Source organism: Otolemur garnettii, unplaced genomic scaffold, assembly GCF_000181295.1.
Source record: "Otolemur garnettii isolate 467f Iridium unplaced genomic scaffold, OtoGar3 scaffold00011, whole genome shotgun sequence".
Taxonomy (NCBI): Eukaryota; Metazoa; Chordata; class Mammalia; order Primates; family Galagidae; genus Otolemur; species Otolemur garnettii.
The window spans coordinates 1,292,337-1,313,189 of NW_003852406.1; the positions used below are offsets into that span (position 1 = coordinate 1,292,337).

At 41.3% G+C, this 20,853-nt stretch overlaps 1 protein-coding gene across 2 annotated transcripts in view; it reads left to right on the forward strand.

The window, feature by feature from the left end:
* The window catches only part of SLC12A1 (solute carrier family 12 member 1), a 99,471-nt gene that overhangs the window by 50,008 nt on the left and 28,610 nt on the right, over window positions 1–20,853 (forward strand). For both annotated transcript variants that reach the window (XM_003784335.1, XM_003784336.1), the window contains exons 16-20: window positions 454–553; window positions 1,292–1,403; window positions 10,040–10,180; window positions 12,960–13,066; window positions 17,387–17,469. In XM_003784335.1, coding sequence (XP_003784383.1) covers window positions 454–553; window positions 1,292–1,403; window positions 10,040–10,180; window positions 12,960–13,066; window positions 17,387–17,469 — 543 coding nt within the window. The remainder of the gene's footprint in view (window positions 1–453; window positions 554–1,291; window positions 1,404–10,039; window positions 10,181–12,959; window positions 13,067–17,386; window positions 17,470–20,853) is intronic.

Consider the following 20,853-nt stretch of genomic DNA (forward strand, 5'->3'; position numbering starts at 1 on the left):
GCAAGAATTTCTGAGCTATTCAGCTTTATTATTCAAAATATAAAGAAGACTGCACACCATTTGTGTATATGAAATGCTGCTTTCCCTCTAGATTGAAACATTAGTGAAGACAATTTGAATTTATTCAGGGGCTGACCATCTTCCCAAGTTTATCTGCCTGCAATGCGGTTAGCACACAGCCTCTCCCAGCAAACCAGATTTCTGAGACTGTAGTTTCATTGTCTGATTCTTCACTGGAAAGAAGTCTCACTTCTGAGAATTAACACAGTGTTCCTAACAGGACACGATGTGCTTTTTAGGAAATACTACATTGTATTTTCTCTCATTTGGACACTCCTCACTGCTGGCACAGCCCAGGAACATCATAGAGGGGAATGGCTGGTAAAAAATTATTCATGGTGTACAGAGGAAAAGGTCAATGCATTTTGTGCCAATTTCCTCCTTTACCCGCAGATGTGAACTGGGGCTCGTCCACACAGGCCCTTTCCTACGTGAGTGCTTTAGACAACGCTCTGGAATTAACTACAGTGGAAGACCATGTAAAAAATTTCAGGTGAAGTTGGCCTCTCAGGGATCCCGGGGTTGTTTCACTGTAGAAGTGGTTCTCTGATATGGGAAGCAAGTGCATTAGAGTAGTTATAAGTGGTCTGCGTATACGCTAAAAGTAAGCAGTCAGACGAAACTGCCACATTGCCCAATAGCACCTCCTATAAATGAGTAAGCTGAGCTATGCCCACCCCAAGCTATAGCCCCTCCCAGTGCCATTCACCTTCCATCTTAGAAAGATGGCCTAAGTGGTGTAATATCAAAGAGACGTCCTTAAGTGCCCACACACCTTACTCATGGGCATTGTCTCCATTCAGCTTAAGGCTTTCTAGCCTACTGGATTCTCTTAGAAAGAACCCTTTCAGCCCTTCGTTAGCTGTATCCGGTTTTGCATGGAATTTCAAAACCTAAGTGTGTGGGGAGGATGAAAGAAAACAGCATAAAAATACTGGTTGGAGAAGGGTGCCTTGTGTTGGGATTTGGAAAAGCATAGTGTCCAGGGAAAAAATGACAAGGGGACCACAAGACCACCTTCTCCTTACTTCGCACATTTGCTCTAATTAACTAAATAAGAATACAAAGATTTCAAAGTAGGCAGGCAAGATGAGTCAAGAATTCTAATGGGAAATCCAAGACCCGAGGGGAGAAGTTGTCCCATTTTCCAAGCCTTCTGTCCTGGGGTGGTTCTGGGCTCACAGGCTTTTCGTGATGGCCAATTCTCACATCTTCTTTTCTGTATTTCCAGGCCCCAGTGCATTGTCTTAACAGGTGGACCCATGACGAGACCTGCCCTGTTGGATATAACTCACGCCTTTACCAAGAATAGTGGCCTTTGCATCTGCTGTGAAGTCTTTGTGGTAAGAGCCACCTTACCCAGGGAAAGTGCTTTTCCCTTCCTGCTCACCTTAGGTTATTTTAGGCGAGCAGAGAAATGCATGCAGTGATAGAAAAATTGCAAAACGGTTTAGAGAAGAGCCCTCCAACTGATTCACAGAGCAAGGACTAGTAAGAGCTGGTGATCCTGTATTTAAACGAATAGATGAAATGAATTTTAGATTTCATAGGAGACCAACTAAACGTGATACATATTTCCAAATGATGGTCTTTGACTCAAGAATAAGAGAACTGGCTCAGAAATAAAATGAAGGCATTTGGGGTGATAATTATCTATAGAAATAGAAAAGGATGGAATGAGCCAGATAGAATACTATCACATAGATTCACTGGTAGGGAGAGAACAACACATAGTGGCCTTAAATGACAGTACGTAGAATTTAGGTCAGATATTTGGATGAACTTGATGGCATATAGATATCTAAAGAATTAAGCCAAGTTTTCCACGATGTGGATAAACATTCAGAACTAAGCGAATTCCTTTTTGTTCAGGAAGTATAAGGTAGACGAATAATAACCTTTCAGTGGTTTTCCTAGGAAGTAGTCAAAGCAGATGCCAAAAATGTAACCATAATTCTTGACCAATTTTTCAAGTATAGAGAAAGCACTAAAATTATAAAATAATAAAAATAACAAGTCTAAGTCCTTCAAACTAGCCAATCTCTATTTGTCCTCTCCTAACACACACTCCTCTCTCTCTCTCCCCACCCCTGACACTCACACACCCCACTCAAAATCCTCAGCTGGCAACGTATTTTTCTAATCCTTAAGTCCTTACCTATCCTGCAAAGCATTTGTCTATAGTTTTTCTTATTCGAACCACACCCGAGACTAGTGAGGCGGGAAAGAAAAGAAGCCCTGTTCACATTTCACTGATTAGAAAAGTGAGATTCAGGAAAATTAAATTAGTACACTGGGTCCTGTGACAAGAAAGTGGCACAGCCAGGATGTCAGTCCAGGCTCCTGAATTGCTTTGTGTGGCACCGCAAGGAGAAAGCCTTGGCAGCCTTGTATCCTTGGAGTGCTATTAGACTTAAATTTCTAATACCTGAGGAAGAGGCCTGGCAGGAAGTCCTGTGACTGCCTCCCAGGCAGTCCACCCTGTCATCATGCAGGGGGCTGATTTACCACGTGTCATCATGACCAGCACTTCAGCATCCTGTTACACTTGACTTATTCTAAATGCTCTACGAAGCTGGTTGGTCCTAGTCTCTTTCCTCTCAGTGCTAATGGGACAGTAACTCACACAATATAACTGAATGCAATTACCCAGTGTGGGGAGAGCGGTAGGGAGGCTCCTACTGAATACACGAGATTGACAAGTTAAGTAATGACCAACTGTGACCCCAGAGGATTTTTTAAAATCTTATCAAGCACCCCTCTCTCACATTATCAACTTTAGTGTCCTGGATTAGTGGATTTCATTTTGGCCAATACAATATAGGAACCAGTTTTGATGGAATAAGCAGTTTGAGGTGTTTTTCTTCTCTAGCAATTTAGAGAAAACTTAGTTTAGCAGGCAATAAAATATCTTTAGGACTGGAGAAATGAACTGAAAGTATAAATAGTCACATCTTGGCAAGGGAGAAAAGGTCGTCTCAGAGACAGGAGATATTGCTTTTAATTAACCCTTTGCTGCTTTACCTGTAGTAAAAGAATATGATGCTGGAATATCATTTCATCCGAAGTAGGTACCTTAGTCTGTACTTCCAATGGCCCTCATTGGACCACATTATATTCCTATGCTGGTCTCTCCGTGTAGGGCCCAAGAGTTTTGCTCCCAGCTACTGAGGTTCTCTTGGGGACAGAAAATAGTTACTGCATCAGTTAATGACTTTCCAGTTAGTTACTTTCTGTGAGCTCCTGGGGCTGCAGATGTTGTCAGCATTTTTAGACTCCAGGCTGAGTCGTCAATCATCTTTGCAAAGAAACAGATGGAAGGGGATGTGGGGGCAGTGAGCATACCATTAGAAAGTTTTTTCCAAAAGCACAGTGGTTGATGGTTAGGCCAACTTTGTGGAAAATGTTAAATAGTGATGATGATAAAAGAATGACAATTTAGTTTTTAACTCTAGGAAGCTGGTGCTTGTGGGCTTTTGAGAATAACAGTCAAGTTCTGAATCACCGTTTTGCCACCTATTAGCTGTGAGTCCCTCAGGCATGTAATTTTAGTCTCTCTGGCCTCAATTTTCTGAGTTATACTATGAAGATAATAAAGATAGCACTGGTATTACAGGGTTGCTGTGAGAATTACGTACAATAAGCTTTCTGGTGCAAGTTCAATGTCTATCAAATAGTAAACACTCAATTAATTTCAGTTGTCACTGTCATTATCATTACTTTTGGTATGCTATAGTTGCCGTTTTCATTCCAGAAATATATTACCTTCAACAAAAATCTAAGACACCCTCTCGTGAAAAGACAAGCTGAGACACTGGATTTTGAACGTTTTAGGTACATAGCAGTTTGATCATAGTGGGACAGTGTGACGTGTACTCCCAATTAGTTGATCACAGGACATCAGGCTGTGTGCTCCATCCCTCTGCTGGCCTTTACTATGGAAATGCTCACTTGAAGTTCTGTTTGGCTATCTTAAAGGAGCAAGTCCCAGAACTCAATAGCATTTTAATGTTCATGTTAGATGGAAAGCTTGTGGGCCGCCCCACTGCCCTTTCCTCCTGCACCCAAGGTGTTTTTAAAGGACAAGAGGTCACGGCTCTATTGCTTCTCCGCCTTTTGGCTAAGATCAAGGGTAGAGGTCATAGCTCGTGAAGCTGCTAAAACTGAAATTAAGAAATCTGTACTCTTGGCTCGGTGCCAGTAGCTCAGCAGCTAGGGCACCAACCACATACACTGGAGCTGGCAGGTTCAAACCCAGCCCGGGCCCGCCAAACAACAATGACAACTACAACAACAACAACAAAAAAGCCAGGCACTGTGGCAGGCACCTGTAGTCACAGCTACTTGGGAGGCTGAGGCAAGAGAATTGCTTAAGCCCAGGAGTTTGAAGTTGCTGTGAGCTGTGATGCCACTGCACTCTACTCAGGGCAACAAAGTGAGACTCTGTCTCAAAAACAAAAAAAGAAATTTGTACTCTTTACTGGACCCTAGGCACCTGCTGTGGTCTTGCAACTATCCAACTAAAAATCTTACGCTCACCCATCAGGCCACCTCCTCCCACTTCTTGTCCACAGGAAGACTAGAGGGAGGAGGACACCACTTTGTACTACAATCCCTTCATATTTCTGAATGTATCCAAGTACAGTCAGTTCAGCAAAAGGCAAGTATTCAGTCTAGAGTTGTAAACTGCAGGACAAGTGCAGTGGCTGACACCAGTAATCCCAGCAATCTGGGAGGCCAAGTGGGGAGGAGCTCTTGAGGCCAGGAATTCAAGACAAGCCTGAGTGGCATAGTAAGACCCAGTCTATACAAAAACCAAAAATATTAAAAATTTGTCTGGATATGGAGGCGTGCCAATAGTCCCAGCTAGTTGGGGACTGAGTTATCCTGATATAAATAAACACTGCCTCTGTCTCTGAGTTTCCACATTTGTGTCATTCATAGTAGAGGGAGAGATAATCAAACCTGTCATCATGGATAGCTTAGCTTGAATTGATAAGCCCTTAATTCTCTGGGCACACTAAGTTCAGCTCTAAAATCTCATGGCCATGGCTCCCGCTTATCTTTCCGCTGTGAGAAGGCCTCAGACGGCAGCCATCCCTCTCTCCCATAATTATCACTTTTGCATTTAAGGGCAAGAATTTTTTCAATTAAAACAATAAAAAATAGGTATACTTATAAAGATTAAAAGTTGATTCAACTAATCTTGAACTTGAAATACAAATCAGATTAAGCCACTATTGTCCAAATATACACCACTTGCATCTTTTCTAAATTTTCTTTCTTTTTTTTTTTTTGGAATTGCAAAGGGATTTTAAATCTATAGTGGCATCTTTTATGAAGTACATTGGGTTCTGTTGGTGGCTAAAAAGGTTTTTCTTAAGATTGGCTCTATTTTTTATTTTGAAACATTAAGAAAAATATTAACTTGTATCATATGAAATTTGCATTTTTGAAATCCAAAATGGTTGATTACTGGCAATTTCACATAGCTCAATTATATAAAATTAAATGAGACCTATATTCTACCTCTCTTAATTTAGAACTGTTAACTTTTTTGTCAAAGATACTTCCACTCACTTTAAATGAAATTAACCATCACATGTCAAGCTGAAATCCCCTGCGTGACCACTCCAGACCCCTGGTCTCTCCCTCTCCAGAAGTGATGTCATCTGAGTTTTATGGGTAGTTCTTTCTTTCTTTTCTTTTCTTTTTTTTTTTTTTGAGATAGAATCCCAAGCTGTCGCCCTGGGTAGAGTGGTAGAGTACCATAGAATCATAGCTCTCTGCAACCTCCAACTCATGGACTCAAGCGATCCTCTTGCCTCAGTTTTTCTATTTTTAGTAGAGACAGGGTCTCACTTTTTGCTCAGACTGGTCTCGAACCCATGAGCTCAAGCTGTCCACCTGTCTCACCTCCCAGAGTTATAGATAGGATTATAGGCATGAGCCACAGCCCCACCTTTGGGTAGTTCTTTCATTGTTTCACATATGTGTACCAAGATGTCAATCTATTCTGCTTTGTGTTTTTCCTGCTCTTTAATATTAATTTAAACCCCTGTTTCCCTCCCTCATTGTCAAGGAGAAGAAGGTTAACTTCTGAACAGCTTCCTCATGCTGAGCCCCCTTAACAAAATTTCAGTCTGTTTCCCTTGCTCGTCTTTTTTCTAAAAATTTATAAACTATCTTCATAAAATCTAAAGCTCTCTTTGAGAAGTTCTATCTCCTGACTCTGTGGCCTATGGAAAGCAAGTGGAGCCCAGATAACCCAAAAGAAACTCAAATTCTCATTTTTTTTCCTTCTGTCTTCAACCTCCTCGTAATCTCAACTTCCACCTCCACCAAGAAGAAAATGTATTCTTTTTAGACACATCAGTTCTCCTGTTGTCAGTGAGTCACTGTTCTGATGTTAATAAAACAATGACATGACCAAATACAAAAAGGATGAAATGACCTAGAAATGGGCACCAGGACTCGTGGTAAGATAAAATATGGACCTTTCAGAAAAGGAAAATTCTCTCTCCTGCAATTCTAACCAGAGCAGCAATGAAAATACAGACAAATAAGACTCTTGAAAAGATAAAAATTGAAAAGAATATTGCACTTGGCCCAAATTCAATAGTGTCAGAACGTTGCAAAGTCTTTTTCATAATATTCTCTTATCTGAAGTAGCATCTCATCAACTTCCTTTCCAGACCAAATGATTAGAAATTATTTACCCCTTTCTCAATGTCAAAGTTATAATATACACAAGACTGTGAATACTTCTTTGTTCAAATCTTAATTTATATACTCATATTTGGGATTCCAACAGAAACGAATCTGTGATGTTAGGATGCGGTAGCAAAATCCATTTTGGTATTGAGGACATAGTTGAATGTTCACTAATTGTCTTCGGGATTCTAGTGTGTTTCCCCTCTTTGTTAGCTTGCTTTATTCTGGAGACATTTGTATCGCAGCCTCCCTTGCCTCCCATTAATAACTGCGCTACAAGGATGTTATAATCGCTTGTAGCAAAGAGAGATTCTGCATGAAATATTTTTATGACTTTTCAATATGGCAAATTTAGACATTAAAGTAAATCTCGCTGTCACAATTAATGTTTAATCTGGATTTTTATACTACTAATAGACATATTAGACTGTATTTATTTAAATAAATGCCATTTTCCCCTGGGGTTCATAGTCAGTGTGATACAACTCAATATACTGTGATGCAACATCTTTCCTAGATGGTGGTTATTCTTCTCTCTAATGGCCATTGTTACCACTAAGATTCCTTGAATAAAATACTCTTTCTTTTTTACAGTTGTTGAAGTCTAGGATGCCCAAGGAGGGACTACTGACTCAAAATGCATGGATAGTCTGGAAACCTTAGCTAAATTTGATCCATAATGACATATTTTTTCTTAGACTAGGTCTTCTAGTTGAATAAATACCCTCCCTATCTATTTTTCTAGCTTCACTGAAGTTTCTTGTTTTATTAAACTTTCCTTGAATGTAAAGTCATCCGAACTGTTTTTGAAAAGTTAGAAGGTTCTGAAAATACATCAGAAAAAATAAGCATATAAAGAAGCTCATCTACTTCAAATAGAATATTCAAATGGAAGTAACACCAGAGATCATCTCATGTTGTATAATAGAAATACAATATGTGCCAGACGCCAGGCGCAGGGGCTCACACCTGTAATCCCAGCACTTAGGAGGTGGAGGCAGGTAGATTGCCTGAGCTCACAGGTTAAGACCAGTCTGAGCCAGAGTGAGACCCTGCCTCTAAAAATAGCTGGGTGTTGTGGTTCGCCTATAGTCCCAGCTACTTGGGAGGCTGAGGCAAGAGGATCACTTGGACCAAGAGTTTGAGATTTCTGTGAGCTGAGACATCGCAGCACTCTACAAAGGGTGAGAAAGTGAGACTATGTCTCAAAAAGAAAGAAAGAAAGAAAGAAAGAAAGAAATACAATATGTGCTATATATAATTTAAAATTCTCTAGTAGCCAATTAAAAGGAAAAAAGAAATAGTTATTTTTAATATTAATAGTATAATTTCTTTAACCCAATAGATCCCAAATACTATCATTTCAATATGCAATCATTATAGAAAATTAATGAGATATTTACATTTTTCGTACTAAGACTTTGAGATCCAATGTGTATTTTATGCCTCCAACACATCTCAGTGTGGGCCAGCCCCATTTCAGATGCTCCATAGCAACATGAGGATATAGGCTATCACACCGGGCAGTAATAGCCTAGGTAACCGCCTCCTTTTTATAAAGGTAGAACCTATGCCAAGCGAGGACAGTTGACATAGCTGGGGTACAAGTTAGTGAGTGCCAGAGCCAGACCGAAACCCAACATCCTTTCAGTTCAGTGTTCTTTCAGCTCTGCTGTAGAACAAAAGGCAATAGAATTAGTGCTGGGTCTTCAGTGAGATTATGAAGACTCAGTTTAAAATAATAAAAATCAGCTTTAGGTGAGTCCAATATTCGAGACATCATACCAGACACTTTGTTAAAACAATCTTGTAGCTTAGGGTTTGTTCCCATTTTTAAAACAAGATAACAAAGGTCAGAGATGTTCAATTACTTTCAAAGTGGCCAAGCTTATATTTGAAAGCAGTTCTGTCTGACTGCAAAGCCTGGGCATTGTAATGCCCTTTCTCTCCATTCCAAGACCCTCTGAGACTGTGACTCCAGCTGTGGTCTCTTTAAGAACCAGTAACGTCCTTGCCACCTGTTAGAAATGCAAAATCATAAGCCCCACCCCAGACCTACAGACTGCATTTTATCAGGATCACAGGTGATTCATATGAAATCTAAGACATTACAATGAAATTCCAACCTCTTTATGAATTGAAAGAATTCCTTGGAAAAATAGTAGATTTATACCATGTCAGACACATAATAGATAATCAGAAGTACTTTTTGAGGCTGGGCACGGTGGTTCATGCCTGCAATCCTAGCACTCTAGGAGGCCGAGGCAGATGGATTGCTTGAAGTCAGGAGTTCTAGACCAGCTCAAACAAGGGAAAAACTCCATCTCAAAAAAATAGCCAGGCATTGTGGTGGGCACCTATAGTCCCAGCTACTCAGGAGGCTAAGGCAGGAGGATCTCTTGAGCCCAAGAGTTTGAGGTTGCTGTGAGCTATGACACCACAGCACTCTACCAAAGGCAACAGAGTGTGACTATGTCTCAAAAAAAAGAAAGAAAAATATTTTTGGATTGAATTAAAACATGAGAAGAAAAGAACTAGCTTGGATCTTTAAGGCAATAAAAACAAAACAGAATTTTTAATTAACATTGAGTTTGCAGAGCTGTCTTCAAATTATCTGATATCCTGACACCCACCTCCTTCTTTCTTCCACTCTTCCTTGGTCATAGGGATGTGAACCTTTGTTCCCACCAAATGCATTGAATGACAAGGAAATGCCAATCTCTTTGAGTGGAGGTGTGTGAACGTTACACAGGGAGAAGTGGGACAAGGTCAGGTCTTTTTACCACACAAAAAGGCAAATGCATGAGCCAAATAGATTTGTCAGATGTGCAGTTCACGGCAGGATCCGCAGTCACCATGTTCCACCTCCCAAGAGCCCTGCTCATTGCTTAAAAATGGGCTCTAGCTGAGATTTCTGTGGTGTTCTTGAAAGAGGCTCTGGCTCTTGGGTGGTTATTTCCAGAGCGTCTTTAATCACATTTTCAGTATTTTCCTCATGTACCATGACGCCCTCAGCTCTTCTTCTTGCTCAGAGGAAGGCAGTTAATTAAGCAGTTCTTGTAAGTCTAGACCTTTGCATGGAGAGCACGTGATGTGGGTCCTGTCTCAAAGGCTGAATCTACGCGAACCCTGTTTAGTGAGGCGTTTTCCCCTCTTTTCCCTTTCTTACCCCAGTGGGGCATTACTGGCTACTTCTGTGCCATAGAAAACAGCTCTGTGATCTATGACAGTGGGGCTTCTAAACAATATTTCTTGTGTCATCCAGGGACCGCGCAAGCTGTGTGTTAAGGAGATGAACAGTGGCATGGCGAAAAAACAGGCTTGGCTTATAAAGAACAAAATCAAGGCTTTTTATGCTGCAGTGGCGGCGGACTGTTTCCGAGATGGTGTCCGAAGTCTCCTCCAGGTAAGGCTGGCATTCAGCAAATGAGCACGGAGGCACGAGACAGTGAGGGTTCCGTGTTAGTAAAGCTTCCAAAACGAATGTCTGCAGTTAGGCAGCCCAGCAGCAGAGATCAGTGCAGATGGGGAAGGAATTCATTTTGAATTCTAGGGGATAGGCAAAGCTAGAACAAAGCCGAAAGGTTCTATTACAATGAACTAGGAGTGATACACTAGAAATGGGAAATGAGGTTGCCTTTGGCCACCGGCACACAGTCCACTCCCATCATTATTGAAATGCAAATTTGTTCTGGTGGTTGACGACATTCAGGATACTATTGAAACTTCAAACTGTTTTTCCCTCTCCGACTGCAGATAGCAATGCTCAAGTCAGGCGCTCTGTTCTTTTTTTCTTTTGCAAATGGTGTGAGGGCAGCTGCTAGACTCAATGAAATTAATGCATGGCGATCTGGGCGTAAAATCTCCCCATCCTCCTGAATTATTTCCAGAATGTAATAAAAGGTGATCCTCTCTACAGCTTGACCTTAAATCTCACAGCGCTCTGTCTCTTCTCCCTCTTTCCTTTCTCCTCGCCCTCCTTACCTCTTCTATCTAAGCATATACTGTATAATCTTTCCCTAGTTGCAATCCTCATAATTTAGAGTGCCAGGGAATCCTTTAAAAAAGCCCCTCAGAAATTGTAGGGTTTGGCTTCCTACACATTTGGCTTTGATCTGGTCAAAGAGTCCTAATTCTTTGTACATCACCTGCATTTGGTTTTCAGAGTTGCCACATCTAGGAGCGTCAGCACTGAGGACCGTATTCAGGTAACGCTGATGCTTATGCAGGCAGGAAAGAAAAAATATATATTGGTTTAGCTACAATATCTTAGAGATTAAGAGTATTTGATGCATTCCTGCCTCTAATATCGCTTAAGAACACTTGCAAAGTAGCTTGCATAGGCAGAGAAGCCATTTCTGAAAGACCTATTACCCACAACGAGCCTCTTTTCATCTGTTATTAATTTGGCTAAACCATGGAAATAGGTGTTATTGCAAGATGTTGATTTTTCTTTTGAGTCGTGAGTTACTTTTCAGTAGTTCTTTGGTTACATGTATTGGAAGGGCTACACGTATAATATAAAATTATCACGGGAGATTTGTAAAGGAAGTTTTAACTTGGAAAGGGGATATAGACACAGAATAAGAGCAGGGAGAGGAAATATATAGGTATCGACAAGAAATATTAATCTGGAAGAAATGGTAAAAAAGAAATGATCATGCATACATTCATACCAATTTCTTCAAATGAACATAGAATACAGAGGGGTCATGGCAAAAGGCAGGACAGAGGGGTATTAAAGGAAGCACTGCCAACTACATTATTTAGTTTTTTATTTTATTTTATTATTTTTGGGGGGTGGGAGACAGAGTCTCATTCTGTTACCCCCAGCCAGAGTGCCACAGGGTCATAGCTCACAGCAATCTCAAACTCCTGGGCTTAAGTCATCCTCTTGCCTCAGCCTCCTGAGTAGCTGGGACTACAGGCATGTGACACAATGCCTTTTCCATTTTTTAGTAGAGATGGGGTCTCGCTCTTGCTCAAGCTGAGATTTCTTGAGCTCAAGAAATCCATCCTCCTTGGCCTCCCAGAGTGCTGGGATTACAGACGTGAGCCACCACCCCCAGCCTACATCATTTTTTATAAAACCTTCCTTGTATCTAAGAAATGATGGTACACATTACCACATCCTTGTGGAAAGACTGCATCCATACTACCACACATTTGCCAGGAGCCAAAAAGAATACACCAAATTGTTGGAGACAAAATTTATTTCAGGAACCTTCCATCACTGCCTATCTCTTTCCACTTGTGACTATTCCCTCTGAATATCCAGCTCTGGTCACTTCTTTCACTGTTCCTAGAACCCAGGAGGGCCTTTCATCACTCCCACTGCTCTCCTTATCTTTACCCACCAACATCTAATAACACTCCAAGACTCAGACCAAATGCCATGTTCTCTCCTGAAGCTGACCATGCCTCCTCAGCTGGAATTCAAGTTTTCTTCCTCTGTGCTTTCATATAAGTTCCTATTGCATTTGTACTCATCTTAGAATTATTTGTATATATCTTGTTCTCTCTGCCATATTTGGCCCCTTAATGCCAAGAAATATACCTGACTGCTCTCCCACCATACCTGCCATAGCACTTTGTGATTAATAGGTGCTTCGTAACATTGCCAAATTACATTTGATTAATCAAAAGCCGTATCCAGTCATCTAATGAGGAGAAACAAAACTTCTGATGGCTGTTCATAATACTGTCATGAAAAAGGAAACACAGTTCAGTCACTCGTCGATAAATAAGAAGAGATTTCAGTGATCCTTTTATGTAAGAATTTTCCAAACATGAATTTTATTGCTAATGACATTATGGATATAACAGGTGGAAACGAGCTTGGAACCACTAAGTTACAACATGCATAGCAACAGTTAAGCTGACCCTCACTTGATTTTAAATTATTGAACCATTTTAATGAGTGTGTCAGAAGAAATGCAAATGACTGCTAATTTAGAAAAGCTACATTTCTGTCATCTAAAATCCATTTGTGGCTGAGATGATTTAGAACTAATCTTTCTATTTTATGGTTGGGTACAGGCATGAAGGACATGCACTAAAATGTAATCTAATCTTCAGAATCTTCAGAACATTATTTCCGTGCTCTTTTGGACATGATTTTTCACTTGTGGCGGTGGTTTCCCAGTACAGGGAGGATGACCCGTGTGTTTATGCCCCTTGTCTAGGCCTCAGGCTTAGGAAGAATGAAACCAAACACTCTGGTGGTTGGGTATAAAAAGAACTGGAGGAAAGCTCCCTTGGCAGAGATCGAGAACTACGTGGGAATCATACAGTAAGTGATGGCTTTCGAGACATGTTCTTGTTTATAAAGCCCTGACCAGGGCCGTTCTTGTACTTCACAGAACACTGTTGTGCTGGATTAAACTGCCTGAGAAGAGCGCATTCCCCTGGTGTTCTGAATTCTCTCCCAAAGTGAAAAAAACACTAATAATAGAACTTGAGGGAATCAAAGTGTCAGGGGAGGCAGGGTGAGAGAAATGGGAGTGTCAAAGAAAAAGGTAAATGTGTAGAGTTACAAATGTAAAATCTATTTATAAGATAAAAAGCAAAGGACTGCTAGGTAAGGAGGAATTCATCTTTCAAAACACCTGGAATCTTGATTTGGCGGCTGTGCCCAGTTCAGTCATTGTCTTCTGAGCCTTCGATGATTTGTTTGCTGTTCCAGAGACCCAGATCTCTCTCTGCTGATAGGAGGCCCCACACACCTTCTCTCCTCTGTGAGCAACTGTGGCAGTGTTGGTCTGTGCACGGAGTGAGAGTCATAGGTGGTGTGTGACAGCTAACATGAATATTTGAAGAGTCTGGCTCGGCACCTGTGGCTCAAGTGGCTAAGGCGCCAGCCATGTACACCCAAGGTGGCGGGTTCGAATCCAGCCTGGGCCGCCAAACAACAACGATGGCTGCAAACAAAAAATAGCCGGGTGTTGTGGCGGGCACCTGTGGACCCAGCTACTTGGGAGGCAGAGGCAAGACTCGCTTGAGCCCAGGAGTTGGAGGTTGCTGTGAGCTGAGATGCCATGGCACTCTACCCAGGGGGACAGCTTGAGGCTCCTGTCTCAAAAAAAAAAAAAAAAAAAAAAATATTTGAAGAGTCTTAGGGCACATTTTTTTTGTGGTTTTGGCTGAGGCTGGGTTTGAACCCGCAACCTCCTGCATATGAGGCCAGCACCTACTCCTTTTTGAGGCACAGGCACCGCCCCCAAGGTAACATTCTTAACATGAGTTACCTCATTTAATTCTCATAAGAAGTCTTTCAAGTAACTACTATCGTTGTTCCCATTTTACAAGTGAAGACACAGACATTAAAAAATTAAACCACATGCTGAAGAATCACAGTTTCATAAATGATGAAACTGGGATTCCAACCCAAGACCATCTGAATTCAAAGTTCAAAGTTATGGCTACAGTGCCATCTATGCTGTCTCTAAAAGTACCTATAGGTATGTACCCAGAATATTACCTGGACTGGTTTTTCTCTTTTGAGTGAAAGAAAATAAATTCTACACAGAGGGCAAGCAGCATCCTAGCAAATTAAGCCTTTCTTCTAGGCTTGAAAACACTTAGCCAGATTTAAGAGGGGCAATGTAGGCTATGCCCAAGAGCCCATCTCTTGTGTCAACACCTCTGCATGTGGAAGGTCCTGGGTCTAAGCTCTGACTGCACACCGATTCCACACTGCAGGATACAGAGCAGGCCCTGAGAGGGATGGCTGCTCTTCAGAGTCCGCACTACACAGGGAAGAACTTCCCACCCCTTCAAAACAAGCATGTACTCAGGGCCTCCTACAGCAGTTTGTCTCCTCTGCCTCTTATTATAATGCACATCACATTTATGATTATTTGGGGCACATTTACACAATCTATTAATAAAAGCATTCTTAGTTCCATTGAAAAGAAGTATAAGAAAATAATTTTTACTTTCTGAAATTATAGGCCTTACTGACCAAATAGAAACTCCCTTAACAGTCTATCTAATGTGAGGAGACTATATACATATTAAACGCATGATTTCCCAAATATATAAAGGCTGAGTGCCATATGCTACCAGCTGGCTCCTGCTGGTGTTGTAAGTTCAGTAGGGTAAGGCTAAACCAGGACATCAGGATCAGAATTTTACTAGACTCAGAAAATAGTATGTGAACATATTTAGAGTCATGGTCAATTGCTAACCAGACATTCTTGAAATGGATGAGTTCTGTCCTTTGTCACCTAATGATACAATTTCATCTTCACCTTGGGAAATAAAAAGGATGGAAGGAAAAAATTAAGTAAATAGAAAGAAATTTATAAATTCTTCGATCAAAGTGTCCATTATTTGGTACACAATTACCTAGGTTTGTCTGCCAACCTTTCTGCCATCCCTTACATTCTAGAAAAGAAAAGGGATGAAAATAATCAAATGCGGTAATACTGAACCCAGGAGGCTGCTGGCTTTTACAACCAATTAAACATTGGTCTTCTTGGTTGTAAAGTTCAGTGCTAAGGTGGCTCAGATTTGCAGCCATATAAAACCTAGCTGGACTGATAAAGTTAAATGCCTTTACTACCGTAACAATAGGATCAACATGGAAGGAAGACAATCGCAGGCCCTTCCATTTCCCTTTCTAATACTTTGTTGCTTGTGACTTAACGCGCAGTACTATTGTTAACACAGGGGTGTTCTATAAGAGTATAGTATTTTACTATTTCATCATTTTTATTTGAATGACGGGTTTTAAATGTCTGTAATAGTCTGAAGTATGTTCTAATGTAAATTATAATCTATATGCACTAGTTTTCAAGGGCTATAATAACAGATTACTTCCAATTTTGCAGCTTAAAACAACAGAATTTCATTTTCTTCTAGTTCTGTGGGTTAGAAGTCTGACATGGGTCTCACTGAGCTAAAATTATGGTGTGGGCCAGGCTGTATTTCCTTTGGGAGGCACTAGGACAAATTTCTTACCTTTCCTTTTCCAGCTTTAGAAGCTTCCCTCATACAGGCATAGCTAAGGCTCCCTTCTTTAATCTCTAAGTCCAGCAATGGCCAGTCAAGTCCTTCTCACATCATGTTACTCTGACCTCTTCTTTGGCCTCCTAATTTCACTTTTGAGTACCCTTGTGCAGTCCAGAATAATCTCCCCATCCCAAAGTCCTTAAGTTAACCACATCGGCATTGTCTCTTTTGTCATTCAAGGAACCATATTCACAGGTCCCAGAGATGAGGCTGCCTTCAGGGGCTGCCATTGGACCTAACCTAACAGAATCTGAATATTTTTATGTAGAGCACATAGATTATGCTTTGTAATCAAGGACAATTAAAAGCAAGATTTGTGGTTGAGGATTTTGCTTTGTGGCAACTGGTATCAGAGTGGAGCTGTTTTGTTAAGGTAGAGCTTGTTTATGGTTTGAACTGTGAGTAGATATTCACATTGCACTGAACTCATTCATATCATTATCTGAAAATTCAGGTTGACTTTGGCTGTGGGAACATGTTTACATGTGGTGAAACAATCACAAACTGCACTGTTTCCAGGGGAGGATGACCTATTGGCAAGAGGTCCTGGGATTCAGGTCCATGGAAGATCGAACAAAGGAACTCTCAAGGAAAAATTTTCATATGACTCAAATTATTAATCGGCGAGCTTCCGTCTTAAGAGCAGAAAAAACATATGCCAGGGGAAAGAGAGAATTTCTTTCTCTTCTAGATAAACTAATCTCATTGAATTGGATATAGAGAAGGCACAAGTATCATCTTCAACTACACAGTGTTGCCATGAACAAGTGTTTCTCCACTGGCCTGTCCAGAATCAATGATAAAGTTCCATGAAGGAACTGGAGACATTTTTAAACATGAACCTGGTCTCAGAAATGTTTTATAAGGAGGACAGGCATGGTGGATCATGCCTGTAATCCTAGCACTCCGAGAGGCTAAGGCGAGAGGATCCCTTGAGCTCATGAGTTTTAGACCAGCCTGAGCAAAATGGAGATCCTCATCTTTACAAAAAGTAGAAAAATTAGCTGGGTGTGGTGGCGCACACCTGTACTTCCAGCTACTGTGGAGGATGAGACAGGAGGATCACTTGAGTCCAGGAATATGAGATTGTAATGAGCTATGATGATGCCACTGCACTTTAGTTCAGGTGACCGAGTGAAACCCTGTCTCAAAAAAATAAGAAGAAAAACCAAAAAAAGGAATGAAATGTTATAGGAGTTCTTCTAGGAGAGGTTGGCTAATATTAATATTTCCAGTGGGTCGTGGTAGTCTGTAAACTCTTTGTTATAAACACATCATTATTTTGCTTATTTATAAAATATTCAATTATTTTGAAAATATGTGACAAGCTCTTAATCAAAATTCTAGATGATGGTAGTATTGGAATAAATTGGTTACAGAGTGAACGATTTAGTTACCTCTACCCAGAATATATTTTTAAGAGGCACAAAGAGAGAACAAACAAACAGAAATGGCGTCAGCTCTTGGCTATATTCTAAAGTGAATTTTAACAGTTGCATTCTATCAAAATCCTAGAAACATGTTTAATATTAAAACAAATCTTGAGGATTAAAAGACCTGTTCAAAACACTAACCACTCTGCTTCTTCCCCTTGCAGTGATGCATTTGATTTTGAGATTGGCGTGGTCATAGTCAGAATCACCCAAGGGTTTGACATCTCTCAGGTTCTTCAGGTTCAAGGTATGTACTTTCTTTATTCAACCAACATGCATTTTTTTGAAAACTTACCCTGTGTCTGACATTGTTCTAGGAGGTGAGGCTAGAGCAGTGCTCAACATAGACAAAGCTTCCTGACCATGGAGCTTCCAATCTAGTGCCACCCATGGGACATACTGCTCCCCCAGGATTTTCTTTCTGACACAAGTAGCCTTTGACTTGCTAAGCAGAATTATAGAGTAATTCAAGGTAGTCATCAATTATTTTTCTTATCACAAAGTCTCAAAGCCAGCATCAAGGAAAATAAACACCTTCAGTCAAATAACCTGCCAAATTAATTTCTGCAAGATGTTTCAGAAAATGAAGATTAATTTTTTCCTCGGAAAAACATGTATTTTGCTTTTAAGAATCTTTGAACTGGTTTGTAGCTAACATGGAAATGAGCCTGAATGTATCGTGCTGTGAATCGCTAATTTAAGTCAGAGGCATAAACGCTAATTCAGATTAGTGGCTCTGTTTTCTCCCTGTAGAGAACTGGTATACTTCCCTCCTCATAGAATTTAAACATACTCTCTCATGTATAGAATAAAGAACATATTTAAAGAGTTACTTGAAGATTAGAACAGGACAAAGATTCATGACTCACCTGGTCAACTGAACTTCATAATAGAGTTCACCTAAGACGCGACACTAAGCCAAAGTATACATTTTGAGAGCCTGATATATACCAGGCATAGTGCGGTGATAGGTACTAGGTGGATAAAGATTAATAAATTGTGCCTGTACCCTTAGGAGACTCACGGCCTGATAAGGGAAGTAGATATATTATTAGTGTAACAATAGGTATCAATAAGAAATTAAGAAAGAAAGGATACCTAGTGCCAAAAAAAGATCTTTCTGAAGGGAGTTACCTTTGATTTGAGATATTGATTGCATGAGTAAGAATTAATTAGGCAAAGTTGAGGAAGAGAAAAATTGGAGAGAGTTGGCAGAATGCATTCCTAGCAAAGAGGAAGACGTTAGCCAAGGTGAAGACATGGGATTATGGAGAAATGGGACATGTGGGCCACCAAAAGCAGCTTAGTTACTGAAGTGAAATGTATGCCCCAGACGATGGTGAAACATGAGGCTGACGACATAAGGAGGATCCGGATTTTTAAAGCCTCATTTGCTGTATTTAAAAGTACGGACCAAATACTGTAGATAATGAGGAACCATCAAAGAAATTTAAGTGAGGGAGTGACATGGTCAAGCTTGTTTTTTTGGGGGGGTTAGGGGGGATATTTTTTGGGGGGGTCTCACTTTATCATACTCTATAAAGTGCCATAGTGTCGCAGCTCACAGCAACCTCAAACTCTTGGGCTCAAGCAATTCTCTTGCCTCAGTAGCTGGGACTCTAGGCACCTGCCACAACACCTGGCTATTTTTAGAGACAGGGTCTCACTCTGGCTCAGGCTGGTCTCAAACTCCTGATCTCAGGCCATCCACCCGCCTAAGCCTCCCGGACAAGCTTGGGTTGTAAATCACATACTCTTTCAGTCATACAGGGCATGAACTCAGGGCCAGAGTGGAAACAGAGACAGACCAAGAAGAGGTCAAGATAATCAAAGCGAGAGCAGGTGACAGGTTGAACTAGGGCAGCCTCAGTAGAGATGGCCTGAAAAGGACAGAAGTGGGAAGTGCCTGAGAGGTAGCATGTGGGAACTGATTGGATATGCAGGATAGAGGAAGAGGAGGAGTGAAGAAAAGCTCGTTGGCTGTCTGGGTGAATACCAGTGAAAGGGGAAATGCCAGGGGAAGTGAACGTTTAATGAGATGCCTGGCTCAATTTTAAATCATCTCCTACGGGAAATCCTCCTGGAAAGGTCCAGTAGGCCATTGGATAGTCCTAATTAAAGGAGAAATCTGGGCTGGAGACACAGATTTAGGAGAAGTTATAGGATAAATTATGCTCCCCTAAAACTTACATGCTGAAGTTCTAAGCCTCATACCTCAGAACGTCACTGGATTGGGAGATAGGGTCTTTAAAGAGGGAATTGAGGTAAAATGAGGTCATCGGGGTGAGCCCTACTCTAACATTATTGGCCTCCTTATAAAAAGAGATGAGGACACAGGCCAAGGGTTGCCTAAGTGAGGACATGGCAAGAAGGCAGCCATCTTCAGGCCAAGGAGAGGCCTCACAATGAAGCCAACCCTGTTGATGCCTCTATCTTGAACTTCTAACCTCCATAACATGAGAAAATAAATTTCTGTTGTTTAAATCACCCAGTCTGTGGTATTTGTCAGGGAAGCCCAAGCTGATTAACGCAGAAGACATCATGGTTAACATGAAAATTGAGACCATGACCCTGGAAAATATAACTGAAAATATAGTGGATGGCTCCAAGGCACAGGAAAAAGGCCTCAAGGAAGGGAAAGATAGGGCAGAAAAGTAAAGGTATCAGGAGTTCAGGGTCAAGTAAGCCGTGGGAGTAGAGCGCTCAAATGGGGAGAATAATCAACCTGTTAAATCCAGCAGAAAAGTAAAGTAAGATTAATAAGATGGAATTGACATGACACAGATGCTCTTAGAGCAGTTTCTATAGGGCAGTGTTGTCAGAAGCCAGACTGCAGTCAGGAGCCTGGGTCAGGGAGGGGATGTGAGATGAGCAAGGGGAGAGTGTGTCTGTAACCAGCTACTGTGAGAAGTTTGGATGGTCGGGAGCAGAATGAGATGGAGGAGATTTACTGTGGGGACCTACTGACCCTAGAATGGGAGACTGAGTCCCATTCCCAGACTGAGGAAAGGGACACACGAGAGAGCAGCAGGGATTTAAGATACAGACAAAGAAAGGGACGACCCACTGAGTGAGACCCAGGAGGAACAGGGATCATGGGAAAGGCAGGGATGGAAGAACCAGCCTGGCACAGAAGAAAAATGCTTTATCATCTGAAATTAGTGCAAAGGCGGCGAGGATTGGGGCTGAGCTCAGGGGCTTATGAGAGTGGAGTGGTAAACTGAGGGACACACAAGCATCTCGACTCTTTTTCTCTAGCTGGAGCCATGGTTTACTTCTGAAAACAAGAGAGACATGGTCTAATTGAGGACAAAAAGAAACTAGAAAAAAGTTTTAGAAGTCGTGACGGAGAATGAAAGAGAGAAGAGTCAAGTAGCTGACCAGCTTGTAGTGGTGAAGCCCCAGCTGTGGTGGCCTGGTTTCCTGTGGCAGCATTTGGCCTCCAAGTCCAGGTGCATCAGGGTACAGCTGGGTAGGTGCGCAGGAAGGAAAGGGGATCGGTGAGGGCTGTTGCATGATGGATCCACGTTCCATTTGTTGTTTCATGATTGTCTCCATCATAGCCAGAGATGAAGTGGATTTTGTGATGTAGCTATTAGGGTGTGTTAGGAGAGGAGGAAAAAGAAGATAA